The following is a 23,392-nucleotide window of genomic DNA, read 5'->3' on the forward strand; positions in this document are numbered from 1 at the left end:
CACTCGTAAGCTGGCCCATACTTTTGCAACTCAGAAAACAATAATTATCAGGGCCGCCATCAGGGGGTGACAGGGGTGACTCCTGTCAGGGGCCCAATGGGCTAGGGGGGCCCCATGAGGCAAGAACTAAAAAAAAAATTTTTAATTTTGGCAGCCACCAGTGGGTACTACAGCAGAGTGCTAATTGAGCTTGGGAAATATCATTACAATGAGTAAAGTATTAGCATTTGAGAGGATTTCTGAGTGTGCACTAAACCACTATGCACAACGTGAGACAGACTTGGCACTTTGTTTGTAGAGTGTGTGCCTGAGTCAGACGGCTAATCACTTTCATTTGTAGAGAAGGTAGGAATTACTTAGCAAATGTTTTTTATTTCTTTGTGCAATTTAAGATTGTAACTTCATTCAGTGTGGTAGTAGTTGTATGGTGGGGCCAGGGGTCCATAAAAACACATTTTTTTAGCAGCAGTGTATTTATGATTATTTGACAATGCTGTAGAAATTCTATATTTAAAACCATGCAGAAATGTTTCCTCCTCACAATGATATATATTACATTCCAGTTTACTGCCCCTTTATGCAAGGACTTTCCAGATACAAGGAGGCATTTGATCTAAGATTTTTACATCTGCATAACATGTTATACTCTCAGACTAAGATTGCTCAGTGTTGGAAATGAGACAGGTTAACTTAAAACTGTTCAGTTTACTCTACAGCTGACTTAATTTTGAAATGCATACCAACAAGCTTAAATCCTGCATTTAACCAGATCTAACGGTATGAGTATCACAACTTATGGTTCCACCAAGACCATATAGAGTACAGCATTTTCAAAATCCACAAGTACAGCTGACAGATGGGAACATTTGTACACACTATATTTGAAGTGGTGCTCTTGATTGGGGAAAATGCGGAAAATATCAAACAAACATATGTCAACCTTTTAAAAGTACTTTTCTTCATCTAGCCATCTACCCAGATCATTAATGTACAATTTTGAATTCACAGAATTATTTTTGTTTGCACATTTACAAATATGATTCTTTAAAAAGTGATCTCTTAATTTCTGCATTTTTTTTTTATCATGCATGTCACACACTGTTGATTTAGGGGATGCAAGGTGCATAACTGTTTCCTCCTGTGAGTGTTTCTGTGGGTGTCTGTGTTTATGTCTTTGTGCTTTGGTTTGTGTCTCTATGAGTGTGTATGTATTTTTTCTGTTGGTATCTCTGTGAGGGTGGGGGTGTCTTTGTGCATTTTCTGTGGATGTCTGTGAGGGTGTGTGCTTATGTCTTTGAGCTTTTTCTATGGGTGTCTCTGTGAGGGTGGGCGTGTGTTTGTCTTTGTGTATTTTCTCTGGATGCCTCTGTGAGGGTGGGTGTGTGTCTGTGTTTTCTGTGGATGTCTCTGTGAGGGTGTGTGTGTGTGTGTATGTATGTCTGTATTTTCTGTGGGTGTCTCTGTGAGGGTGTGTGTATGTATGTCTGTGTTTTCTATGGATGTCTCAGTGAGGGTGTGTATGTATGTCTTTCTGTGTTTTCTGTGGGTGTCTGTGTGTGTGTGTATGTCTTTGTGTGTTTTCTGAGGCTGTCTCTGTTGGTGTTTCCTTGGGTGTATGTGCAAGTTTGAGTTTCTGTGTGTGTGTGTGTGTGTGTGTGTGTGTGTGTGTGTCCATTGTCTGTTCCTTTTCAGGACATTTTGACCTTACTACTGATAATTCACATCTTTCTACAGACTTTGAGACTAATGAGACCTTTCTGGAAGTCACCAATCTACCATTTAACCTTTAAATTATTGTTTAGGCAGTTCAGGGCCCTTCATTTCAGCCACTGCATGCTGTTGTCATCATTTAATTGGCATCTTCCTTTACAAAAAGATAATCAGAACTCCATATTTTGTTTTCTAAATCTCCTTTTTTTACAAAACCGTAGTCTACCTCATTACTTGTCAGGTCAATGTAAACAAGTGCTGAGTGTCTGTTTAGGTGTCTGTGTCTGAGTGTGTTTCTAAACGTGTCTGCTAGAGTGTCTATATGTGAATCCTTATGTGTGAGTGTGTGTGTGTGTTTCAGTGTATGAGTGTGTCTGTGTGTTTGTATGTTACTACCTTTACAACATTTCCAAGTTTAAATAAACACTTAAGAATAAAGTGCATATAGGTTTTAGTCACTTGGTCAAAAATTGCACATGTTAAAGGAGGGGGGGGGGGCCTGATCAATGGTTAAGTCAGGGGCCCCAAAATTTCTAGTGGTGGCCCTGATAATTATGCCCATAAACCACCACAGGAAAAACAGCAAGTAATGTAAATATTTGCATGTCTGTTTTATTGGGATAATGTAGCCTGGCTGTAAAGAACTGTGGGGCAGACTGTGGCTGTTCTAGGGCACAGGAGGCAGGTCAAGGTATTTCACAAGGACCTTTATCAATCATGTGCGATTCATAAAGTACTTTTTGCCTCTGTGAAGTGTCTCATCATACAGTTGTGTCTGGCTTTTCCAAAGCTAAAAAGGTTGTTTCATTAATATATATATATTATCTTATAATTTTGCAAAGTTTTCTGTTGTGCATATGTTAGAGTGGAATGTTTTATATAGGATATATACTTTTTTCATTTTCATTAATTTTCTCTGTAAGATTTTGAAAGTGTTTTGTTATGCTGGTGTCCTTGACACTGCAACTTGTTCTGTGCAGCAAGTAGTTAGCAGTTGTGAGATAGAAGCAGCTCAATTCATATCAGTAAAGCTAAAAATGTCACTCACTGCTGTGAAGTTGCAGCAAATGTTTCCAGTGAGATAATATTTTTATGAAAAATATTTATTTTTTTAGTGAAGGCCATTCAGATATTCCATAAACAACTGAGAGAATTATCATTCAGATATTAATGTTAATATTTTAAATGTATTCTTTTAGGTTAGTGCAGCCGACATCACTCTAGCGCAACTTATACTTTCAATGGATATCGTGCTCATATTAAGTTGAAACGTTTTGGTTGCGCTCGGATGAGAGCCAAAATAGCTTTATAATATTTAGCCGGACTTGAGACCTTAATTAAAGTGTAAGGGTTAAAGATGTATATATGTCAAAATGTGTGTATGTATACAAGTCTCTATATATCTATATAGATGTGTATTTATGTGTTTATATGTGTAATGTATGTGCACACATACATACATTTATACACATATAAATAAACACATAAATATATTTTCTATTTGTGTCTTTTTGGCTTACTCGACCACAGTGTTGAAGCATACAGCCACAGTGTTTTGCCTCATTTTGGAATATTTGCCTGCCCACCCTGTTTTACCGTGGATCGTTAGCCAGACCGGGAGTAATACTACCTGTTTCATTGGTGGTCAGATGGGTCCTGTTAAGGAAACACAGAAAGGCGCCACATAGGGTAATATTGACTAGACAAGCCAACGGTACATAGGTGTGTTAGTTAACCCCTTGCGGGTGGGTATTCACAAGCGTAACGGCACAAATGGAGTGCCTAGCTAGGCAGTATGGGACCAACAGAGTCGCCCGTAAGACTCACAGAGGATTCCGGAATGTTGTGGGTTGTGATTAGATATAGTTTATTTGTGTCTGCTCATAGTTTTGGGGTTCCCTCAGTGTTTTCTATATCGTTAGGCAACAATGCATGAAAATAGTAAAAAAAAACCCGGTGTCTCTTAAAGGGACAGTCAATTCAAATTGTTGTATTGTTTAAAAAGATAAATAATCCCTTTATTACCCATTTCCCAGATTTGCATAACCAACATGGTTATATGAATATACTTTTTACCTCTGTGATTACCTTGTATCTAAGCCTCTTATGACAGCCCCCTGATCACATGACTTTTTATTTATTATCTATTGACATGCATTTTAGCTGTGTTGTGCAGAACCCATGGGCGTGATCACAGTGTTATCTATATGGCCCACATGAACTAGCAGTCTCCTGTTGTGAAAATAAATAATAAAAAAGCATGTGATAAGAGGCTGTCCATAGTCGCTTAGAAATAGGCAGAATTTTAGAGGTTTAAATGTTAATATAAGCATATTACTATAACAATGTTGGTTGTGCAAAACTGGGGAATGAGGGAAAGGTGTTATCTAACTTTTTAAACAATAACAATTTTATTGTTGACCATCCCTTTAACCTCAGTGTCCACAGTTTGTTTTAAACCACTGCAATGCATTTTAGCCCTCTCTGTAGTCCAGATGGTTAACTACAAATTGTCATCTCTCTAGTACAGTTACAAATAATAACCTAACATCATTTCCAAGCAGGTTCTGCGGCACAGGACATTGAAATATCACATTCAAATAAGCTGCTTGCCCTTGTATAAAATAATTTTACTCTTCTGCAAGATTATTTAAAAGCACCCCAAGCAAAGCTTTGTGGCAAATGATGCATATAGCAATATCTCAGGATGGCTACCTTAGCATGAGTGACTGTGACAGTGCAACAAGGATAAAGTGTTTATTGGCAGAACACTCTCATTGTAGAGTAGGTATAAGCAGCTCACGTACTGCATAGCGTTCTGTAAGCTGCTGCCTCTCTACTGATTTGCATCGATGCAGATAAGAGATATGAATACAAGATGACAATGCTGCTCGCACCAGCAGATTCTCAACTTACACTGTCAGTAGGAAATCCACACTAGTCTAATGGGGCACGTCCTCCCCGGTTAGTCACAGGACTAGATTCATTAAGTTTATAGGGCAGGTCAAGATTGTATGAATTCCAAAACACTGGTGTCACATGATTCCCCCCTTTCTCAATGTATGATTGAATTATTTAGCATTCTATAGCCCACGTAATCTAAATCACTTATATCCCTGCTATGCTTTAAAGCTTACTGGAGCAGCACTGTGTTTGCTTAAGGGATTCTCAGCTATATTACAAGTGTTGTGGTACGGCTTTTAATGCTGAAAAAATGGCCATTCCAGCATAATGGCCAGGAATGCATATTACGAGTCGTGTCGGTATAGCTATACCGCAAGCATTTACAGCCTATACCGACACGATCCATACCGCCATCTGAGACCAGTAGTTATGGATTTTGTGAAACAAAATTGTTTCACAAAACTCATAACTTAACTGTTACAAAGTACACTAACACCCATAAACTACCTATTAACCCCTAAACCGATGCCCTCCTGCATCACAGACACTATTTAAAACTTATTAACCCCTAACCTGCTGCCCACCCACATCGTGACTATTAAATAAACCTAATAACCCCTTCTCTGCAGACCACCCACATCGCCAACACTATTTAAATATATTAACCCCTAATCCGCCGCCCCCTGACATCGCCGCCACTATAATAAAGTTATTAACCCCTAAACCTCTGGCCTCCCACATCACTGCCCCTAAATAACCCTATTAACCCCTAAACCGCCGCCCCCCCCCCCACATCGCAAAACACTAAATTAAACTATTAACCCCTAAACCTAACACCACCCCTAACTTTAAATTAAAATTACAATATAACTATATTTAAATAAATAAAAACTTACCTGTGAAATACAAATAAACCTAACATTAAACTATAAATTAACCTAACATAACTATTCTAATTAAAAAATCTAAATTACAAATTTAAAAAAACCTAACACTACGAAAAAAAATAAAAAATCTAAAATTACAAAATATAATAAACACTAAATTACGAAAAATATAAAACACTAAGCTTACAAAAAGTAATAAACAAAATGATCAAAAATAAAAACTATTTCCCCTAATCTAATAGCTCTATAAAAATAAAAAAGCCCCCCAAAATAAAAACACAGCTCTTTTACCTGTAAAAAAATACAAAGTCCCTCCAACAGTAAAACCCCCCACCCAACCAACCCCCGAAAATAAAAAACCTAAGTCTAAAAAAAACCTAAGCTACCCATTGCCCCTAAAGGGGCATTTGTATGGGCAAAAAACTAACACTAACCCCAGAATATCTACTCACGGTTCCTGAAATCCGGACATCCATCTTCATCCAGGCGGCGAGAAGTCTTCATCCAGGCGAAGAAACCTTCATCCATCTCGGGGATGTCTTCAATCTTCATCCCGGCAGCACGGAGCGGAGCCATCCTGGAAGCAGATCCCATCCTTTGCGGAGGTTCCTCTTTATACGTTCACCGCCGTACACTGAAGTTGAATGAAAGTTTCAAAATGGTGTACCTTGCATTCCTATTGACTGATTTGATTCTTCAAATTCAAATCAGCCAATAGGATTAGAGATTCTAAAATCCCATTGGCTGTTCAAAACAGCCAATAGGATGAGAGCTACTGAAATTTTATTGGCTGTTCAAATCATAAATGTTCAAATCAGCCAATATATATTGGCTTACAATGCTTGATATATTTTGCAGTATTTTGCAGCCAACAAATTTACAACTAATGTTAACAAAAATATGATATATATATATATATATATATATATATATATATATATACACTGTATAGTTGCATTCCATTATATAACTGGCTTATCATAGGGTTGATGAATGAATTTGATTTGGACCAAATAGAAAACCCCATACTAAAACAACACGTATTAGAACAATATTCAGGCTGTGCTGGTTCGAACAACAGGTTCATGGGTGAAGAATTCTTACCCTTACAAAGACCTAGATTACAAGTTTTGCTGTATAGAGCGGTATGGCTATACCGCTGAAAAATTGGCAATTGTGTGTGGAATGGCAGGTCTCCAGTATTACAAGTCGCGGCAGTATAGCTATACAGCAAGCGTTTTAGCCTGTAATGCAACAATCTATACCGCACTCAAAAAGTGCGGGATCTCCATAGTGCTGTATTACAGGTTATGCGTTCCGGCTAAAATGCTTGTGTTATAGCCTATACCACCATGATCCATACCGTGATCTGAGACCTGTTTATTGTTAAGTTAGAGGGTGTTTCTATTTTAGGGGTCTTTTTTGTTTTTATAGGTGTATTAGATTAGGTGTAATTTTTATTATTTTGGATAATTTTGTTTATTATTTTTTGTAATCTTAGAGGTTTTCGTAATTTTAGAGCTTTATATTTTTGTTAATAGGTTAATTATAGTAGTTGCGGAGCCGGTGGTTTAGGGATTAATAGGTTTATTATAGTAGTAGTGATGTGGGGGCCGGCGGTTTAGGGGTTAATAGGTTTATTTTATTAGTAGCGATGTGGGGGCCGGCAGTTTAGGGGATAATAGGTTTATTTAATATCGGCGATGTCGGGGTGGCAGATTAGGGGTTAATCATTTTATTTAGCATCAGCGATGTCAGGGAGCAGTGGATTAGGGGTCTTTAGACTAGGGGTTTATGTTAGGGTGTTAGATTTTAACATAACTTTCTTTTCCCCATAGACATCAATGGGGTTGCTTTACGGTGATCGCCGTTCCGCGATTGCAGGTGTTAGTTTTTTTTATAACACTTTCTCTCCATTGATGTCTATGGGGGAAAGCGTGCACAAACACGTAAAGTCAGGTCTTGGGTTTTGTGCGGTATGGAGCTTTTTGCACCATACCGCACAACAAGAGAAGGTTTTTTAGTAACTTGTAATGGAAACGCTATGGAAAGTGTGATAACGCTCATTTGTTTGCGTTATTTATGCACCCGGTATAGCACAAAACTTGTAATCTTGATGAGAGTAAGGGAAACATGTGGGTGTGGTCATGAGTGTTCCATGGGAGGTGTCTATGGGGTGGGTAGCTCAACGGTGTTCTGTGGAGAGGCGGTACAGGGATATAGCTGGGCTTTTAGTTAAGATGCGCGCAAACACCCACAATAAACCCCTACTGCTGGCGTGCAACTGTTAGCACGTCGCTCGTAATCTAGCCCTTTAAGGGGTTAATATATTTTCTCTCAGGCTTATGGAGCCATATGAGACTTATTGCCTTACTGAGCACAGTTCTGTGCTCACATAATGAACTGAGCATTAATGCTGTTAAATGTTTTTTCCTCTAGTAAATGCCATTCCACAAGAATTGTTTGTAGCTCCTGTAAAGTGTGAGTGAACCGTGTAATGAGGTTTCAAAATGAAGCCAGCTCCATTAATTCCATTCTACTATTGTCTGTTGATCCATAGCAGACCACTTTGGCAGCCATTGGGTTAAAAATGAGTAAGCAGGTGCACAACATCTTCATTCACTGCTTAAGCACATAATATGTGTGTTGCTGTAGTGCACATTTTAAAAATAATGTTACCTTCTTTATAAAGAAGCAGGTGGGTTACCTGCCAAGTGCAGTGTAATGAATTTAGGTCTTCCTGAGTGTGATGTGTTATTAGTCAGATGCGTAGAAGCTTCCAGTCCCCTGTACGGCAGCACAATATGCTCTCAGCATGTGCACTCTCTGGCTGCTAACTCTGCTAATAATTGGTTCACATCATGAATTACACCCAACATTAATATTGTGACTGCATTAATATCACAGTCTTGGTTTTCCATAGCTACAATTTCACTGTGCATGTAATGTGGTCACAGCAGTGGTACCAGTTCAGTATTGTAGGTGACATTGCAGTCAGTGAATAAACACTCTTATTAACCCCTAGGATGCTTGAGAGAGTAAACATTTGTTTGAATTACAGCCTTATCTGGAATCCCAGTTGTTAGTCCGATAGCTAATTATATGCCCTGTCTCCAACATTAATCCTAACACTCATTCTAACCCTAACATTAAACCTAACTCTAAGACTGGCTTTAATCCTAACATTAACCCTAACTCTTGTCCTAGCCCTTACATTTAACCTAACTCTTACACCGGGTCTAACCATAACATTAACCCAAACTGTAACACTAGCCCTAATCCTAACATTATTCCTGAATTTACTGGAATTGAGGAGAGTGGAGGCCCTCCTCAATAAGAATACACATATAGCACTCCTGAGTTCTAACACATGAATTTTTACAAAAGGTATAAGTAATCACATAAAACTACTGTCAACTAAGATAGTGACTGATTACATATGGGTCAAGATAGAGGTGAAAAAATGCACGTTAAAATATAACTTTTATTAATTAACTAGGTTAAAATGTACACACACACACACACAACACACAATTTAAAACTACGGATAGGAGGGATAGATCTGCGTGTCAACCTGGTAGTAAATATTAGTAGTATAGCATACTAAAGCCTAGATTTGGAGTTTTGTTGGTAAAGACCCACGTAGCTAACGCCGGCTTTTTTCTGGCCGCACCATAAAAATAACTCTGGTATTGAGAGTCCACATAAAGGCTGCGTTAGGCTCCAAAAAAGGAGCGTAGAGCATATTTAACGCAGCTTCAACTCTCGATACCAGAATTGCTTACGCAAGCGGCCAGCCTCAAAAACGTGCTCGTGCACGATTCTCCCATAGAAAACAATGGGGCTGTTTGAGCTGAAAAAAAACCTAACACCTGCAAAAAAGCCTTATTCAGCTCCTAACGCAGCCCCATTGTTTGCTATGCGGAAACACTTCCTACGTCTGCACCTAACACTCTAACATGTACCCCGAGTCTAAACCCCCCTAACCTTACACTTATTAACCCCTATTCTGCCGCCCCCGCTATCGCTGACCCCTGCATATTATTATTAACCCCTAATCTGCCGCTCCGTAAACCGCCGCTACTTACATTATCCCTATGTACCCCTAATCTGCTGCCCTAACATGGCCGACCCCTATATTATATTTATTAACCCCTAATCTGCCCCCCACAACGTCGCCTCCACCTGCCTACACTTATTAACCCCTAATCTGCCGACCGGACCGCACCGCTATTATTATAAAGTTATTAACCCCTAATCCGCCTCACTAACCCTATAATAAATAGTATTAACCCCTAATCTGCCCTCCCTAACATCGCCGACACCTAACTTCAAACATTAACCCCTAATCTGCCGACTGGAGCTCACCGCTATACTAATAAATGTATTAACCCCTAAAGCTAAGTCTAACCCTAACACTAATACCCCCCTAAGTTAAATATAATTTAAATCTAACGAAATTAATTAACTCTTATTAAATAAATTATTCCTATTTAAAGCTAAATACTTACCTGTAAAATAAATCCTAATATAGCTACAATATAAATTATAATTATATTATAGCTATTTTAGGATTTATATTTATTTTACAGGTAACTTTGTATTTATTTTAACCAGGTACAATAGCTATTAAATAGTTAAGAACTATTTAATAGCTAAAATAGTTAAAATAATTACAAAATTACCTGTAAAATAAATCCTAACCTAAGTTACAATTAAACCTAACACTACACTATCAATAAATTAATTAAATAAACTACCTACAATTACCTACAATTAACCTAACACTACACTATCAATAAATTAATTAAATACAATTGCTACAAATAAATACAATTAAATAAACTAGCTAAAGTACAAAAAATAAAAAAGAACTAAGTTACAAAAAATAAAAAAATATTTACAAACATAAGAAAAATATTACAACAATTTTAAACTAATTACACCTACTCTAAGCCCCCTAATAAAATAACAAAGCCCCCCAAAATAAAAAAATGCCCTACCCTATTCTAAATTACTAAAGTTCAAAGCTCTTTTACCTTACCAGCCCTGAACAGGGCCCTTTGCGGGGCATGCCCCAAGAAATTCAGCTCTTTTGCCTGGAAAAAAAAACATACAATACCCCCCCCAACATTACAACCCACCACCCACATACCCCTAATCTAACCCAAACCCCCCTTAAATAAACCTAACACTAAGCCCCTGAAGATCATCCTACCTTGTCTTCACCTCACTGGGTATCACACTGATCCGTCCAGAAGAGCTCCTCCGATGTCTTGATCCAAGCCCAAGCGGGGGGCTGAAGAGGTCCATGATCCGGCTGAAGTCTTCATCCAAGCGGGGCAGAAGAGGTCTTCCATCCGATTGAAGTCTTCATCCAAGCGGAATCTTCTATGGTCATCCATCCGGAGCGGAGCGGCAGGATCCTGAAGACCTCTGAAGCGGAACACCCATCCTGGCCGACGACTGAACGACGAATGACGGTTCCTTTAAATGACGTCATCAAAGATGGCATCCCTCGAATTCCGATTGGCTGATAGGATTCTATCAGCCAATCGGAATTAAGGTAGGAATATTCTGATTGGCTGATGGAATCAGCCAATCAGAATCAAGTTCAAACCAATTGGCTGATCCAATCAGCCAATCAGATTGAGCTCGCATTCTATTCCGATCAGCCAATAGAATGCGAGCTCAATCTGATTGGCTGATCGGATCAGCCAATCGGATTGAACTTGATTCTGATTGGCTGACTCTATCAGCCAATCAGAATATTCCTACCTTAATTCCGATTGGGGTATGTGGGTGGTGGGTTGTAATGTTGGGGGGCTTGGGTATTGTATGTTTTTTTTTACAGGCAAAAGAGCTGAACTTCTTGGGGCATGCCCCGCAAAGGGCCCTGTTCAGGGCTGGTAAGGTAAAAGAGCTTTGAACTTTAGTAATTTAGAATAGGGTAGGGCATTTGTTTATTTTGGGGGGCTTTGTTATTTTATTAGGGGGCTTAGAGTAGGTGTAATTAGTTTAAAATTGTTGTAAAATTTTTCTTATGTTTGTAAATATTTTTTTAATTTTTGTAACTTAGTTCTTTTTTATTTTTTGTACTTTAGCTAGTTTATTTAATTGTATTTATTTGTAGGAATTGTATTTAATTAATTTATTGATAGTGTAGTGTTAGGTTAATTGTAGGTAATTGTAGGTAGTTTATTTAATTAATTAATTTATTGATAGTGTAGTGTTAGGTTTAATTGTAACTTAGGTTAGGATTTATTTTACAGGTAATTTTGTAATTATTTTAACTATTTTAGCTATTAAATAGGGGGGGCAGATTAGGGGTTAATAAATATAATATAGGGGTCGGCGGTGTTAGGGGCAGCAGATTAGGGGTACATAGCTATAATGTAGGTGGCGGCTCTTTGCGGTTGGCAGATTAGGGGTTAATTATTGTAGGTAGCTGGCTGCGACGTTGTGGGGGGCAGGTTAGGGGTTAATAAATATAATATAGGGGTCGGCGGTGTTAGGGGCAGCAGATTAGGGGTACATAGCTATAATGTAGGTGGCGGCTCTTTGCGGTCGGCAGATTAGGGGTTAATTATTGTAGGTAGCTGGCTGCGACGTTGTGGGGGGCAGGTTAGGGGTTAATAAATATAATATAGGGGTCGGCGATGTTAGGGGCAGCAGATTAGGGGTACATAAGTATAACGTAGGTGGCGGTCAGCAGATTAGGGGTTAAAAAAAATTAATCGAGTGTCGGTGATGTGGGGGGGCCTCGGTTTAGGGGTACATAGGTAGTTTATGGGTGTTAGTGTACTTTAGAGCACAGTAGTTAAGAGCTTTATAAACCGGCGTTAGCCCAGAAAGCTCTTAACTACTGACTTTTTTCTGCGGCTGGAGTTTTGTCGTTAGATTTCTAACGCTCACTTCAGACACGACTCTAAATACCGGAGTTAGAAAGATCCCATTGAAAAGATAGGATACGCAATTGACGTAAGGGGATCTGCGGTATGGAAAAGTCGCGGCTGAAAAGTGAGCGTTAGACCCTTTTTTGAATGACTCCAAATACCGGCGGTAGCCTAAAACCAGCGTTAGGAGCCTCTAACGCTGGTTTTCACGGCTACCGCCAAACTCCAAATCTAGGCCTAAGTATGCTATACTACTAATATTTACTACCAGGTTGACACGCAGATCTATCCCCCCTATCCGTAGTTTTAAATTGTGTGTTTTGTGTGTGTGTGTGTGTGTGTGTACATTTTAACCTAGTTAATTAATAAAAGTTATATTTTAATGTGCCTTTTTTCACCTCTATCTTGACCCATATGTAATCAGTCACTATCTTAGTTGACAGTAGTTTTCTGTTATTACTTATACCTTTTGTAAAAATTAATGTGTTAGAACTCAGGAGTGCTATATATGTATTCTTATTGAGGAGGGCCTCCACTCTCCTCAATTCCAGTAAATTCAGTTTCTCTAATACACAGCACCAACCCTGGAATTCAGGTTAATAATACCTGAGTACCCTGTGATAGGGCTGTAGTTCTTATCCATTTTCTAAGTAGTGCCATTGGACCTCTTTTTGTTTTCCTAACATTATTCCTAACTCTTACACTGGCTACAACCCTAACTCTAACCTTAATCTTAACCCTAGTACTAGCCCTAAGCTTAATATTTTACCCCAAACTCTAACACAAGTTGTAAACATAACAATAGCTCTAACTCTAACACTAGTTCTAACCATAAGAATAACTCTAACTGTAACACTAGTTCTAACCATAACAATAGCTCTAACTGTAACACTGGTTCTAACCATAACAATAGTTCCAACTGTAACACTGGTTCTAACCATAACAATTAGCCCTAACTCTAACACAAGTTCCAACCATAACAATAGCTCTAACTCTAACACTAGTTCTTACCATAGCAATAGCCCTAACTCTAACACTAGTTCCAACCATAACAATAGCTCTAACTCTAACACTAGTTCTTACCATAGCAATAGCCCTAACTCTACCACTAGTTCTAACCATAACAATAGCCCTAAATCTAACATTTGTTCTAACCATAACAATAGATCTAACTCTAACACTAGTTCTAACCATAGCAATAACCCTAACTCTAACACTAGTTCTAACCATAACAATAGCTCTAACACTAGTTCTAACCATAACAATAGCCCTAAATCTAACACTCGTTCTAACCATAACAATAGTCCTAAATCTAACACTAGTTCTAACCATAGCAATAGCTCTAACTCTAACACTAGTTCTAACCATAACAATAGCCCTAGGTCTAACAATAGTTCTAACCATAACAAAAGCCCAAACTCTAGCCTTACTCCTAACTCTAGCACTAGCCCTAACCAAAATATTAACCCTTACTCTAACACTAGCCCTAACCTCACCTGTGATCAGCATCATAGACTATTTGTCAAGAGTGAAACTTCGAAACACAGCACAAAAGCAGAAATGCTTATTACTAATCACACATCACTCTCCGTTACTACATAACACGAATCTCTCTTTCTAAATATTTGTTTTCATTAATCCATTGTTTAGGTTTATAAGGTTCCATTCGGTAACTTCACCAGGAAGCTGACAGCTTGTATGTCCACCATAGGGCTTCCCACTGAAATCTGCCCCAACAAGTGGATGATAACATCTTCATCATGCGACAATAGGAGAGGCTGGAAATTCGACTTTAGTTTTTATGCTGCAGATAAAGAGCAACACTTCACAAGGTAACCTTACTTGTGAGTTTAAGGAAACAAGAGATCAATGAATCTTAATAGAAATTGCATAGATAGATAGATAGACAGACAGACATAGACAGATATAACCTTACTTGTGAATAAAATAAACCAAGAGATTTAAGATATGTGAAAGAAATTACAAAGAGACAGACAGACAGACATAGCTAGACAGACATAGATAGACAGACAAACAGACTAGACAGACATAACCTTATTGCAGACGAAGAGCAACACTTCACAAGGTAACCTTACTTGTGAGTTCAATAAACCAAGAGATCATTGAATCATGAGAGAAATTACATGGAGACAGACAGACATAGATAGATAGGCATACATTCATAGATAGACAGATATACATAGACAGATTTAACCTTACTTCTTTATTTATAAAACCATGAGATCAATAAATTGTGAGACAAATTATATATATAATAGATAGTTAGATAGATAGACAGGCAAGCAGACAGACTGAGGGCTTTATATTGAAAACCTCACCGGCATATAGAGAAATCACACAAACTCTTTGGGATTTTTATTAGACCTTATATTTTAATGTGGTGTCTCTGTTTTACATAAAGAACACTACAAAGCAACATAAACATGTCTCAAGATAAAATCTGTGGTTCTAAATTTGTTTAAGAGCCTCGCTGTACCGATGAGACTTTGAATATGGTCCAGAGAGAGAGATAGATAGACAGATCACAATAACCATTCATTTTTATTGGCACATATAGGACAGTTACTACTCCCTTGTGAAACATGTTTAAGTCTTTTTCAAGTAAAAATAAAATGCTTTTTCTGTGTATTACATTGCAGTCCTCTGCACCAGTCAGGGGTCAAACATTTGTTGCAATTCTCCTTTTCTTTCTAATGACACAGTGAGTCCACGGATCATCATAATTACTATTGGGAATATCACTACTGACCAGCAGGAGGAGGCAAAGAGCACCAGAGCAAAGCTGTTAAATACCACTCCCTTACCCACAACCCCCAGTCATTCTCTTTGCTTGTATCAGTTGCAAGGAGGGGTAAAGTTAGGTGTCTTATTCTTCAATCAATAGCTTGTTATTTTTAAGCAGAGCAGGTTTGCTCTGTTTTCCTGGGGTGTAGCCATAGTCCATGTCAGTCTCTTCAGTAGAGCAGTAGTGGCTTTTAAGCATTTGGGAACTTGTGGGGTATAATCCCCACTGTGCCTCCCAATCAGTCTTTTGCTGCCCTTATTTTAAAAGGTCTAAGTAGGTTTACTTGGTCTTTTTTGCTTTTCCACAGGTCCATGTGAGGGATGAAGCCTTTCAAACCTTGTGAGCTGCCCTGCTGCCGGGCAGACTATGATGGAGGTAAGTGCTAATTATATTTTTCTGATGGAGGACCTCAGAAATTTATTAGCACTTATGGGGTTAATTTTGGGATTTGAATCCTGCTTATGTGCAGGTTTTTTATTATGGCAGTACTTGTCTTTTTTGTGTGTGGCACTGTGAGGATGGCTCTGTTAGGAGTGTTGTTTTAGCTCTCTTTTATTTTGGCTCTGTTCATTAGTGTTTGTGTGTCAGGGACATTAGATATGTCTGATGGTGTTTTGGAGCGTGTCGCGCCTTTTCCTTTCCTCCCGGTGGCTGTTTGCAATGTTTAGTATAATGCCGTCCCTGAGGTGATGAGGCACGCCTACGATGGGCAGTGTTTCGTTGGCGCAAGTTTTTGTTACGCTCTTCCTCTAGTTTTTAGGAGCTGCGGAAGTGAGAGTGTTTTGTTTTAGCTGCGGTCAGCTTGTTCTAGTGTGGGCGGACCGGGTGCTGTTTTTCCTTGGAGTCCGAATTGATTTGTTTGTTCCTGTTGGAGGAGGTCAGGTAGGCACCTCAGCAAGGTTTTTTTGAGGTGTAGAGGTGTGCTGCAGGGGTCCTGGGTTCATTGTGTGGTGTTTTAATACTTTTTCTTAAAGGGATATTAACGTTTTTATTTTTATATAAAAAAAAAAACAAGATTTTTATATTTTATTTTAGTCTTGTGTGTTTTAGATGGACCAAGAGGACTTGCAAGCTGTTACTTGCAATCTATGTTTAGATGCTAATGTGGAGCCTCCTAACCCTTTTTGATCCTCATGTATAGAGAGAACATTACATTACAGGGATAGGCTTTTTGATTCAGAGCCTTTAATTTTCTAAGGAGAATGTTGTTCAGGAGTCTCCTGTTCAAGCTGTTGCGCAGCTTTCTCCCCAATCATCCCAATCTCAATGCTCTTCTCATGCAGTGCCCTGCGTTTTAATCTCAGGTTGTTTTTTCTTTGCAGGATATGGCTACTCACATATCCTCTGCCGTATCTGAGGCTTTGTCTGCTTTTCCTGTATTGCAGGGGAAGCGCAAAAGGAAGTATAAGGTTTCTGACTCTGTTGGAGTTATGTCAAATGTTTCTTCCCTTAGGTCTGAGGAGGAAGATACTTCAGAAGCGTCTGAGGGTGAAATTTCAGACTCTGATAGTGAAATTCCTTCTGCTGATTCTGAGGTTGTTTCTTTCAGATTTAAGCTGGAGCACCTTCGTTTGTTACTCAGGGAGGTTTTGGCTACCTTGGATGACTCTAATTCGACAGTCATAGTTACTCCCAAAAAGGCTAGTAAACAATAAGTTCCTTCTGTGGCTGAAGTTTTTTCTGTTCCAGATCGTGTTTCAGAGATTATTACATGGGAGTGGGAGAAGCCTGGAATTCCTTTTTCCCCTTCACCTATTTTTAGGAAGATGTTTCCTATTGCAGATTCTATTAAGGAATCTTGGCAGACGATTCCTAAGGTAGAAGGAGCTATTTCCACTTTGGCCAAGAGGACCACTATTCCTATTGAGGATAGTTGTTCTTTTAAGGATCCCATGGATAAGAAGTTGGAGGCTTTGCTTAAAAGGATGTATGTTCACCAGGGGTTTCAATAGCAGCCTGCTGTGTGTATAGTTACGATTACCAGTGCAGCTGCATATTGGTTTGATGCGCTGTCTGATTCTATTCAGCATGATACTCCTCTTGAAGAGATTCAGGATAGAATTAGGGCTTTAAAATTGGCAAATTATTTTATTGTGGATGCTTCTTTACAGGTCATCAAATTAGGAGCAAAGATTTCTGGCTTTGCTGTTCTGGCATGCAGGGCTTTATGGTTAAAGTCCTGTTCTGCGGATGTATCATCTAAATCTAAGCTTTTATCCATTCCTTACAAGGGTAAGACCTTGTTCGGGCCGGGTTTAGCTGAAATTATTTCTGATATTACTGGAGGGAAGGGGCATTCTCTCCCTCAGGATAAGAGAAATAAACAGAAGGGTTGTCTGAGTAATTTTTGTTCCTTTCGTAACTTCTCTGGTAAGTCTTCGTCTTCCTCCTCCAAAAAGAATCAGTCCAAGTCCTCTTGGATGTCTAATCAGTCTCCTGGAGCAAGGGGAAGCAAGCTAAGAAGCTTGCTGCTGTCTCAAAGTCAGCATGAAGGGTCTGCCCCCCATCTGGAAATGGATCGCAATTCATTTTTCACTCAAGCCTGGGTTTGAGATGTTCCATATCCTTGGGTGGTAGATATTGTGTCCCAGGGATACAAACTGGTGTTCAAAACTTTTCCTCCCAGGGGCAGGTTTCTTCTTTCCAGGTTACCTGTAGACCAGATTAAAAGAAAGGCATTCGTAAGTTGTGTTCAGGATCTTTGCGACATGGGAGTGATCATTCCTGTTCCAGTCCAGGAGCAGGGACTAGGTTTCTATTCCAATCTATTTATCGTTCCCAAAAAGGAGGGAACTTTCAGGCCCATCCTAGATCTCAAGTGTGTAAACAAGTTTCTCTGAGTTCTGTCTTTCAAGATGGAAACTATTCGGTCAATTCTTCCTCTGGTTGAAGAGGGTCAATCCATGACTATGGTAGATTTGAAGGATGCATATCTGCATATTCCCATCCACAAGGAACATCACAAGGTTCTAAAATTTGCTTTTCTAGATAAGCATTTTCAGTTTGTGGCTCTTCCTTTTGATATTGCAACTGCTCCCAGGGTGTTTTTAAAGGTCCTGGGTGCATTACTGGCAGTGCTCAGATTGCAGGGGGTTGCGGTAGCTCCTTATCTGGATGACATTCTAGTTCAGGCGCCATCTTTTCAAATAGCAATATTAGTAGTGTAAAGAGTAATGAGCTAATAACTCCAATACTAACTAAGGGGGTGCTCCTCTAGTAAACAGTATTTTTATGTTATGATAATATATCAAATAGTTTACAAGATAATTGAACCTAGCAAAAAGGGTAAACAGCTAGATATAGACAAATACAAATGCAGTATAAATAGTGAATATATGAAGTTTGTAGTATATACGGTAAATACCAATCCCAAAAATTATAACATAGGAGTTTGTAGTGTATACGGTAAATACCAATCCCAAACGATATAGGTGGTGTACAGTCTCTTCAGATGTTCCAAGACAGTCAAGAATAATGGCACAGAAGAAACAAAATGGCTGCTCTCTGGAAAAGCTTGTCAAAAATCATGAAAAATCCCCTGGAAGAGGGAACAAAGTACAGAGGCGCCTCTAAGTGCAGCAACAACAACACAAATTCAAATCAGCAGTGAAGATCTATGTCGATGTACTCACATTTAACAAAGCACACTATAGTGCAAATGGAACGGACCAAGGCTTCTGAGCCGCTCGGCTGACTCTATGACAATGGTTACACAGCAGGCTGTAGTGACGTGTTCTCTCCGTAGTGATTCACTCACTGTACCGTCCCATAAAGGTTCAACATGCAGGTACCAATGTTTGGTGCAAGGTAAATTGACTCCAAGAAGTCAACAGGACAGCTGTAATGTATAAAATAAGTGCTTTAATTAAAATACTTTAAAACATCTCAGACAGTGACGCGTTTCTTGGCGTGCAACGGCGTTTCCTCAGACTGTATTTGTTAAAAACTACTGCTAACCTTTTAAACCTATCTCGACCAATCAATGAATTTCTCAGTGTTACCACACCTCCTTTATGACATCACACAATTGTAATCTATGTTACCATTAAACAGATACACAAAGTGTTTACATAAAGTAGTATAATACACATGTTACATATGTTCCCAGAACCGCAACTAAAGGCATAGTTTGTTAAAAAAAATATTGACAAATACATTCAGGAACGATGTCAGTATATTAACCCCTATTTCACTGCTGTAATCAATTAATCCTAAGCAATGTGCGCAGAACATCACAATCTAGACAAAAACCTCATTTAAAGTTTATGATAATATTTGCATTTATATGGTGAATATCTAATGATGGATATATATGTGTAACCATAATTATCCCAAACGATATAGCTAGTATCCATTATAAAGTATATGATACAATCCAACTAATGCTGAGCCATAGGGGAACTCTCTTTTATAAATGCATCATATACTAAAAAATGTACATACAAAATTATGATAAGTGATATGATTGGATATGTAAACTTGATACTCTGTTTCCAAAAGGCCTTAATCTTAATATAGATCTTGCAGCATTTTGAATGGAGACATCTATACATTTTGATTCACATTTATTCATGAATTTATTTGATATTGAATCAACAAGATACCACTAGCATATTAAAATATATACATGTTAGTATTTGAAATTTGTGACACATAGGATTATACACTATTAATATGTAATATTGCACTAGCACCGTTCACACTGGTACTTACCCTTTCACATTATCTGATGATATATTTTTGTAATCACTGCTATGTGAGAGGGAATTGGCACATGTAGTCATTTACTTTTACATATATGCGTATTCATATATTAATCACAAATGCACTAAATGAGTATACTCTCATCTATCATATTATTTATATATTTTAAATTATCACATACACCTCCGAGGCTGATTACCTCATTATTAATAATAAGATTCACCACTGTTATGATGTATTTATCTACATTTTTATTTATAAAGAATTTTTAAGGTAGAACTTAGGTGTCATTATTAATTGGATATCATATCACTGATCATAGTTTTGTATGTACATTTTTTAGTATATGATGCATTTATAAAAGAGAGCCAATCGGATTGAACTTCAATCTGGTTGGCTGATTGAATCAGCCAATCAGATTTTTCCTACCTTAATTCTGATTGGCTGATAGAATCCTGTCAGCTAATCGGAATTAAAGGGACGCCATCTTGGAAGACGTCACTTAAAGGTACCGTCATTGTGTAAGAAGACTCCGGATGAAGAAGATGGCTCTGCTCCACTCCGGATGGATGAAGATTGAAGACGCCGCCTGGATGAAGACTTCTACCAGATGAAGGACCTCTTCTGCGCACCTTGGATGAAGATTTCGGTCCGGTTGGGTGAAGACTACTCAAGATAGGGAGATCTTCAGGGGGTTAGTGTTAGGTTTTTTTAAGGGGGGTTTGGGTGGGTTAGAGAAGGGGTATGTGGGTTATAATGTTGGGGGGGTTGTATTTTATTTTTACAGGTAAAAGAGCTGATTACTTTGGGGCAATGCCCCGCAAAAAGCCCTTTTACGGGCTGGTAAAAGAGCTGATTACTTTGTAATTTAGAATAGGGTAGGTCATTTTATTATTTTGGGGGGCTTTATTATTTTATTAGGGGGGTTAGATTAGGTGTAATTAGTTTAAACTTCTTGTAATTATTTTTTTATTTTCTGAAATTTAGTGTTTGTTTTTTTTGTACTATAGTTTAGTTTATTTAATTAAATGTAATTGTAGGTAATTGTAGTTAATTTAATTAATTAATTTAATGATAGTGTAGTGTTAGGTTTAATTGTAACTTAGGTTAGGATTTATTTCACAGGTAATTTTGTAATTATTTTAACTAGGTAGCTATTAAATAGTTATTAACTATTTAATAGCTATTGTACCTAGTTAAAATAAATACAAAGTTGCCTGTAAAATAAATATAAATCCTAAAATAGCTACAATGTAATTATTAGTTATATTGTAGCTATCTTATGGATTTTTTTCTAGGTAAGTATTTAGTTTTAAATAGGATTAATTTATTTAATTATAGGAATATTATTTCGTTTTATTTAAATTATATTTATGTTAGGGGGGTGTTAGGGTTAGGGTTAGACTTAGGTTTAGGGGTTAATAACTTTATTATAGTAGCGGCGACGTTGGGGGTGGCAGATTAGGGGGTTAATAATTGTAGGTAGGTGTTGGCGATGTTAGGGAGGGCAGATTAGGGGTTAATACAATTTATTATAGTGTTTGTGAGGTGGGAGTGTGGCGGTTTAGGGGTTAATACATTTATTATAGTGGCGGCGATGTCCGGTTGGCAGATTAGGGGTTAATAATTGTAGTTAGGTAGCGGCGACATTGGGGGGGGCAGATTAGGGTTAATAAATATAATGTAGGTGTCGGCGATGTTAGGGGCAGCAGATTAGGGGTTCATAGCTATAATGTAGGTGGCGGCGGTGTCTGGTCGGCCGATTAGGGGTTAAAAAAAATTATTAGAGGGCTTGGGATGTGGGGGGGCCTCGGTTTAGGGTTACATAGGTAGTTTATGGGTGTTAGTGTACTTTATAGCACAGTAGTTAAGAGCTTTATGTTCCGGCGTTAGCCTATAAAGCTCTTAACTACTGACTTTTTTTGGCGGTAGGAGTCTTGTCGGAAGAGGGTCTACTGCTCACTTCTTCCAAGACTCGAAATACCAGCATTAGGCAAATCCCATTGCAAAGATAGGATACGCAATTGACGTAAGGGTATCTGCGGTAGCCTCGAGTCGCGGAATGAAAGTGAGTGGTAGACCCTTTCCTGGCTGACTCTAAATACCAGCGGGCGATAAAAAGCAGCGTTAGGACCCTTAACGCTGCTTTTGACGGCTAACGCCAAACTCTAAATCTAGGCGAATGCCTTTAGTTGCGGTTCTGGGAACATATGTAACATATGTGTATTATACTACTTTATGTACACACTTTGTGTATCTGTTTAATGGTAACATAGATTACAATTGTGTGATGTCATAAAAGAGGTGTGGTAAACACTGAAAAATTCATTGATTGGTTGAGATAGGTTTAAAAGGTAGTTTTTAACAAATACAGTCTGAGGAAACGGCGTTGCACGCCGAGAAACGCGTCACTGTCTGAGATGTTTTAAAGTATTTTAATTAAAGCACTTGTTTTATACATTACCGCTGTCCTGTTAACTTATTGGAGTCAATTTACCTTGCACCAAACATTGGTACCTGCATGTTGAACCTTTATGGGACAGTACAGTGAGTGAATCACTACGGAGAGAACACGTCACTACAGCCTGCTGTGTAACCATTGTCATAGAGTCAGCCGAGCAGCTCAGAAGCCTCGGTCTGTTCTATTTGCACTATAGTGTGCTTTGTTAAATGTGAGTACATTGACATAGATCTTCACTGCTGATTTGAATGTGTGTTGTTGTTGCTGCACTTAGAGGCGCCTCTGTACTTTGTTCCCACTTCCAGGGAATTTTTCATGCCATCTTTTCAACTAGCAAGCTCCCACACGGAGTTGTTGTTGTCTTTTCTGCGCTCCCACAGTTGGAAGGTGAATTTAGGAAAAAGTTCCTTGATTCCGGCTACAAGAGTGGTATCCTTGGGAACCACTATAGATTCTCTAGAAATGAAGATTTTTTTTTGACAGAAGCAAGGAAATTAAAAATGTTCAATTCATGCCTTGCTCTTCAGTCCTCTTCTCAGAGGTTGGTGGCCCAGTGTATGGAGGTTATTGGTCTGATTGTTTCAGTCATGGACATCATTCTGTTTGCCTTTTTCCATCTCAGGCTTCTGCAGTTATTCATGCTCAGGCAGTGGAATGGGGATTATATGGATCTGTCCCCAAAGATTGTTCTAGATCAGGCTGCAAGAGATTCTCTTCCATGGTGGTTGTCTCAAGATATTCTCTCTCAGGGAACCTGTTTTCGCAGGCCTACCTGAGTGATTGTGACCATGGATGCCAGTCTGCTGGGATGGGGAGCTGTCTGGGGTTCATTGAAGGCTCAGGGTCTCAGAGTTACCTGGCCATGACAGAGGTAACCAAGATTATGCAGTGGGAGGAGGCTAACAACTGCTGTCTATCTGGGATCCACATTTCAGGGGTGGACAATTGGGAAGCGGATTTTCTGAGCAGACATACTTTTCATCCCAGGGAGTGGGAACTCCATCCGGAGGTGTTTCTAGTTTGA

The 23,392-nt window shown here is 38.7% G+C and overlaps 1 protein-coding gene across 1 annotated transcript in view; it reads left to right on the forward strand.

Annotated features, from left to right (window-relative positions):
• DISP3 (dispatched RND transporter family member 3) overlaps window positions 1-23,392 on the forward strand; it is a 284,421-nt gene that overhangs the window by 179,787 nt on the left and 81,242 nt on the right. Inside the window, exon 12 of the mRNA XM_053690067.1 lies at window positions 14,048-14,229. Within this exon, the coding sequence (XP_053546042.1) occupies window positions 14,048-14,229 (182 nt within the window). The remainder of the gene's footprint in view (window positions 1-14,047; window positions 14,230-23,392) is intronic.

Source organism: Bombina bombina, chromosome 8 (genome assembly GCF_027579735.1).
Source record: "Bombina bombina isolate aBomBom1 chromosome 8, aBomBom1.pri, whole genome shotgun sequence".
Classification (NCBI taxonomy): domain Eukaryota; kingdom Metazoa; phylum Chordata; class Amphibia; order Anura; family Bombinatoridae; genus Bombina; species Bombina bombina.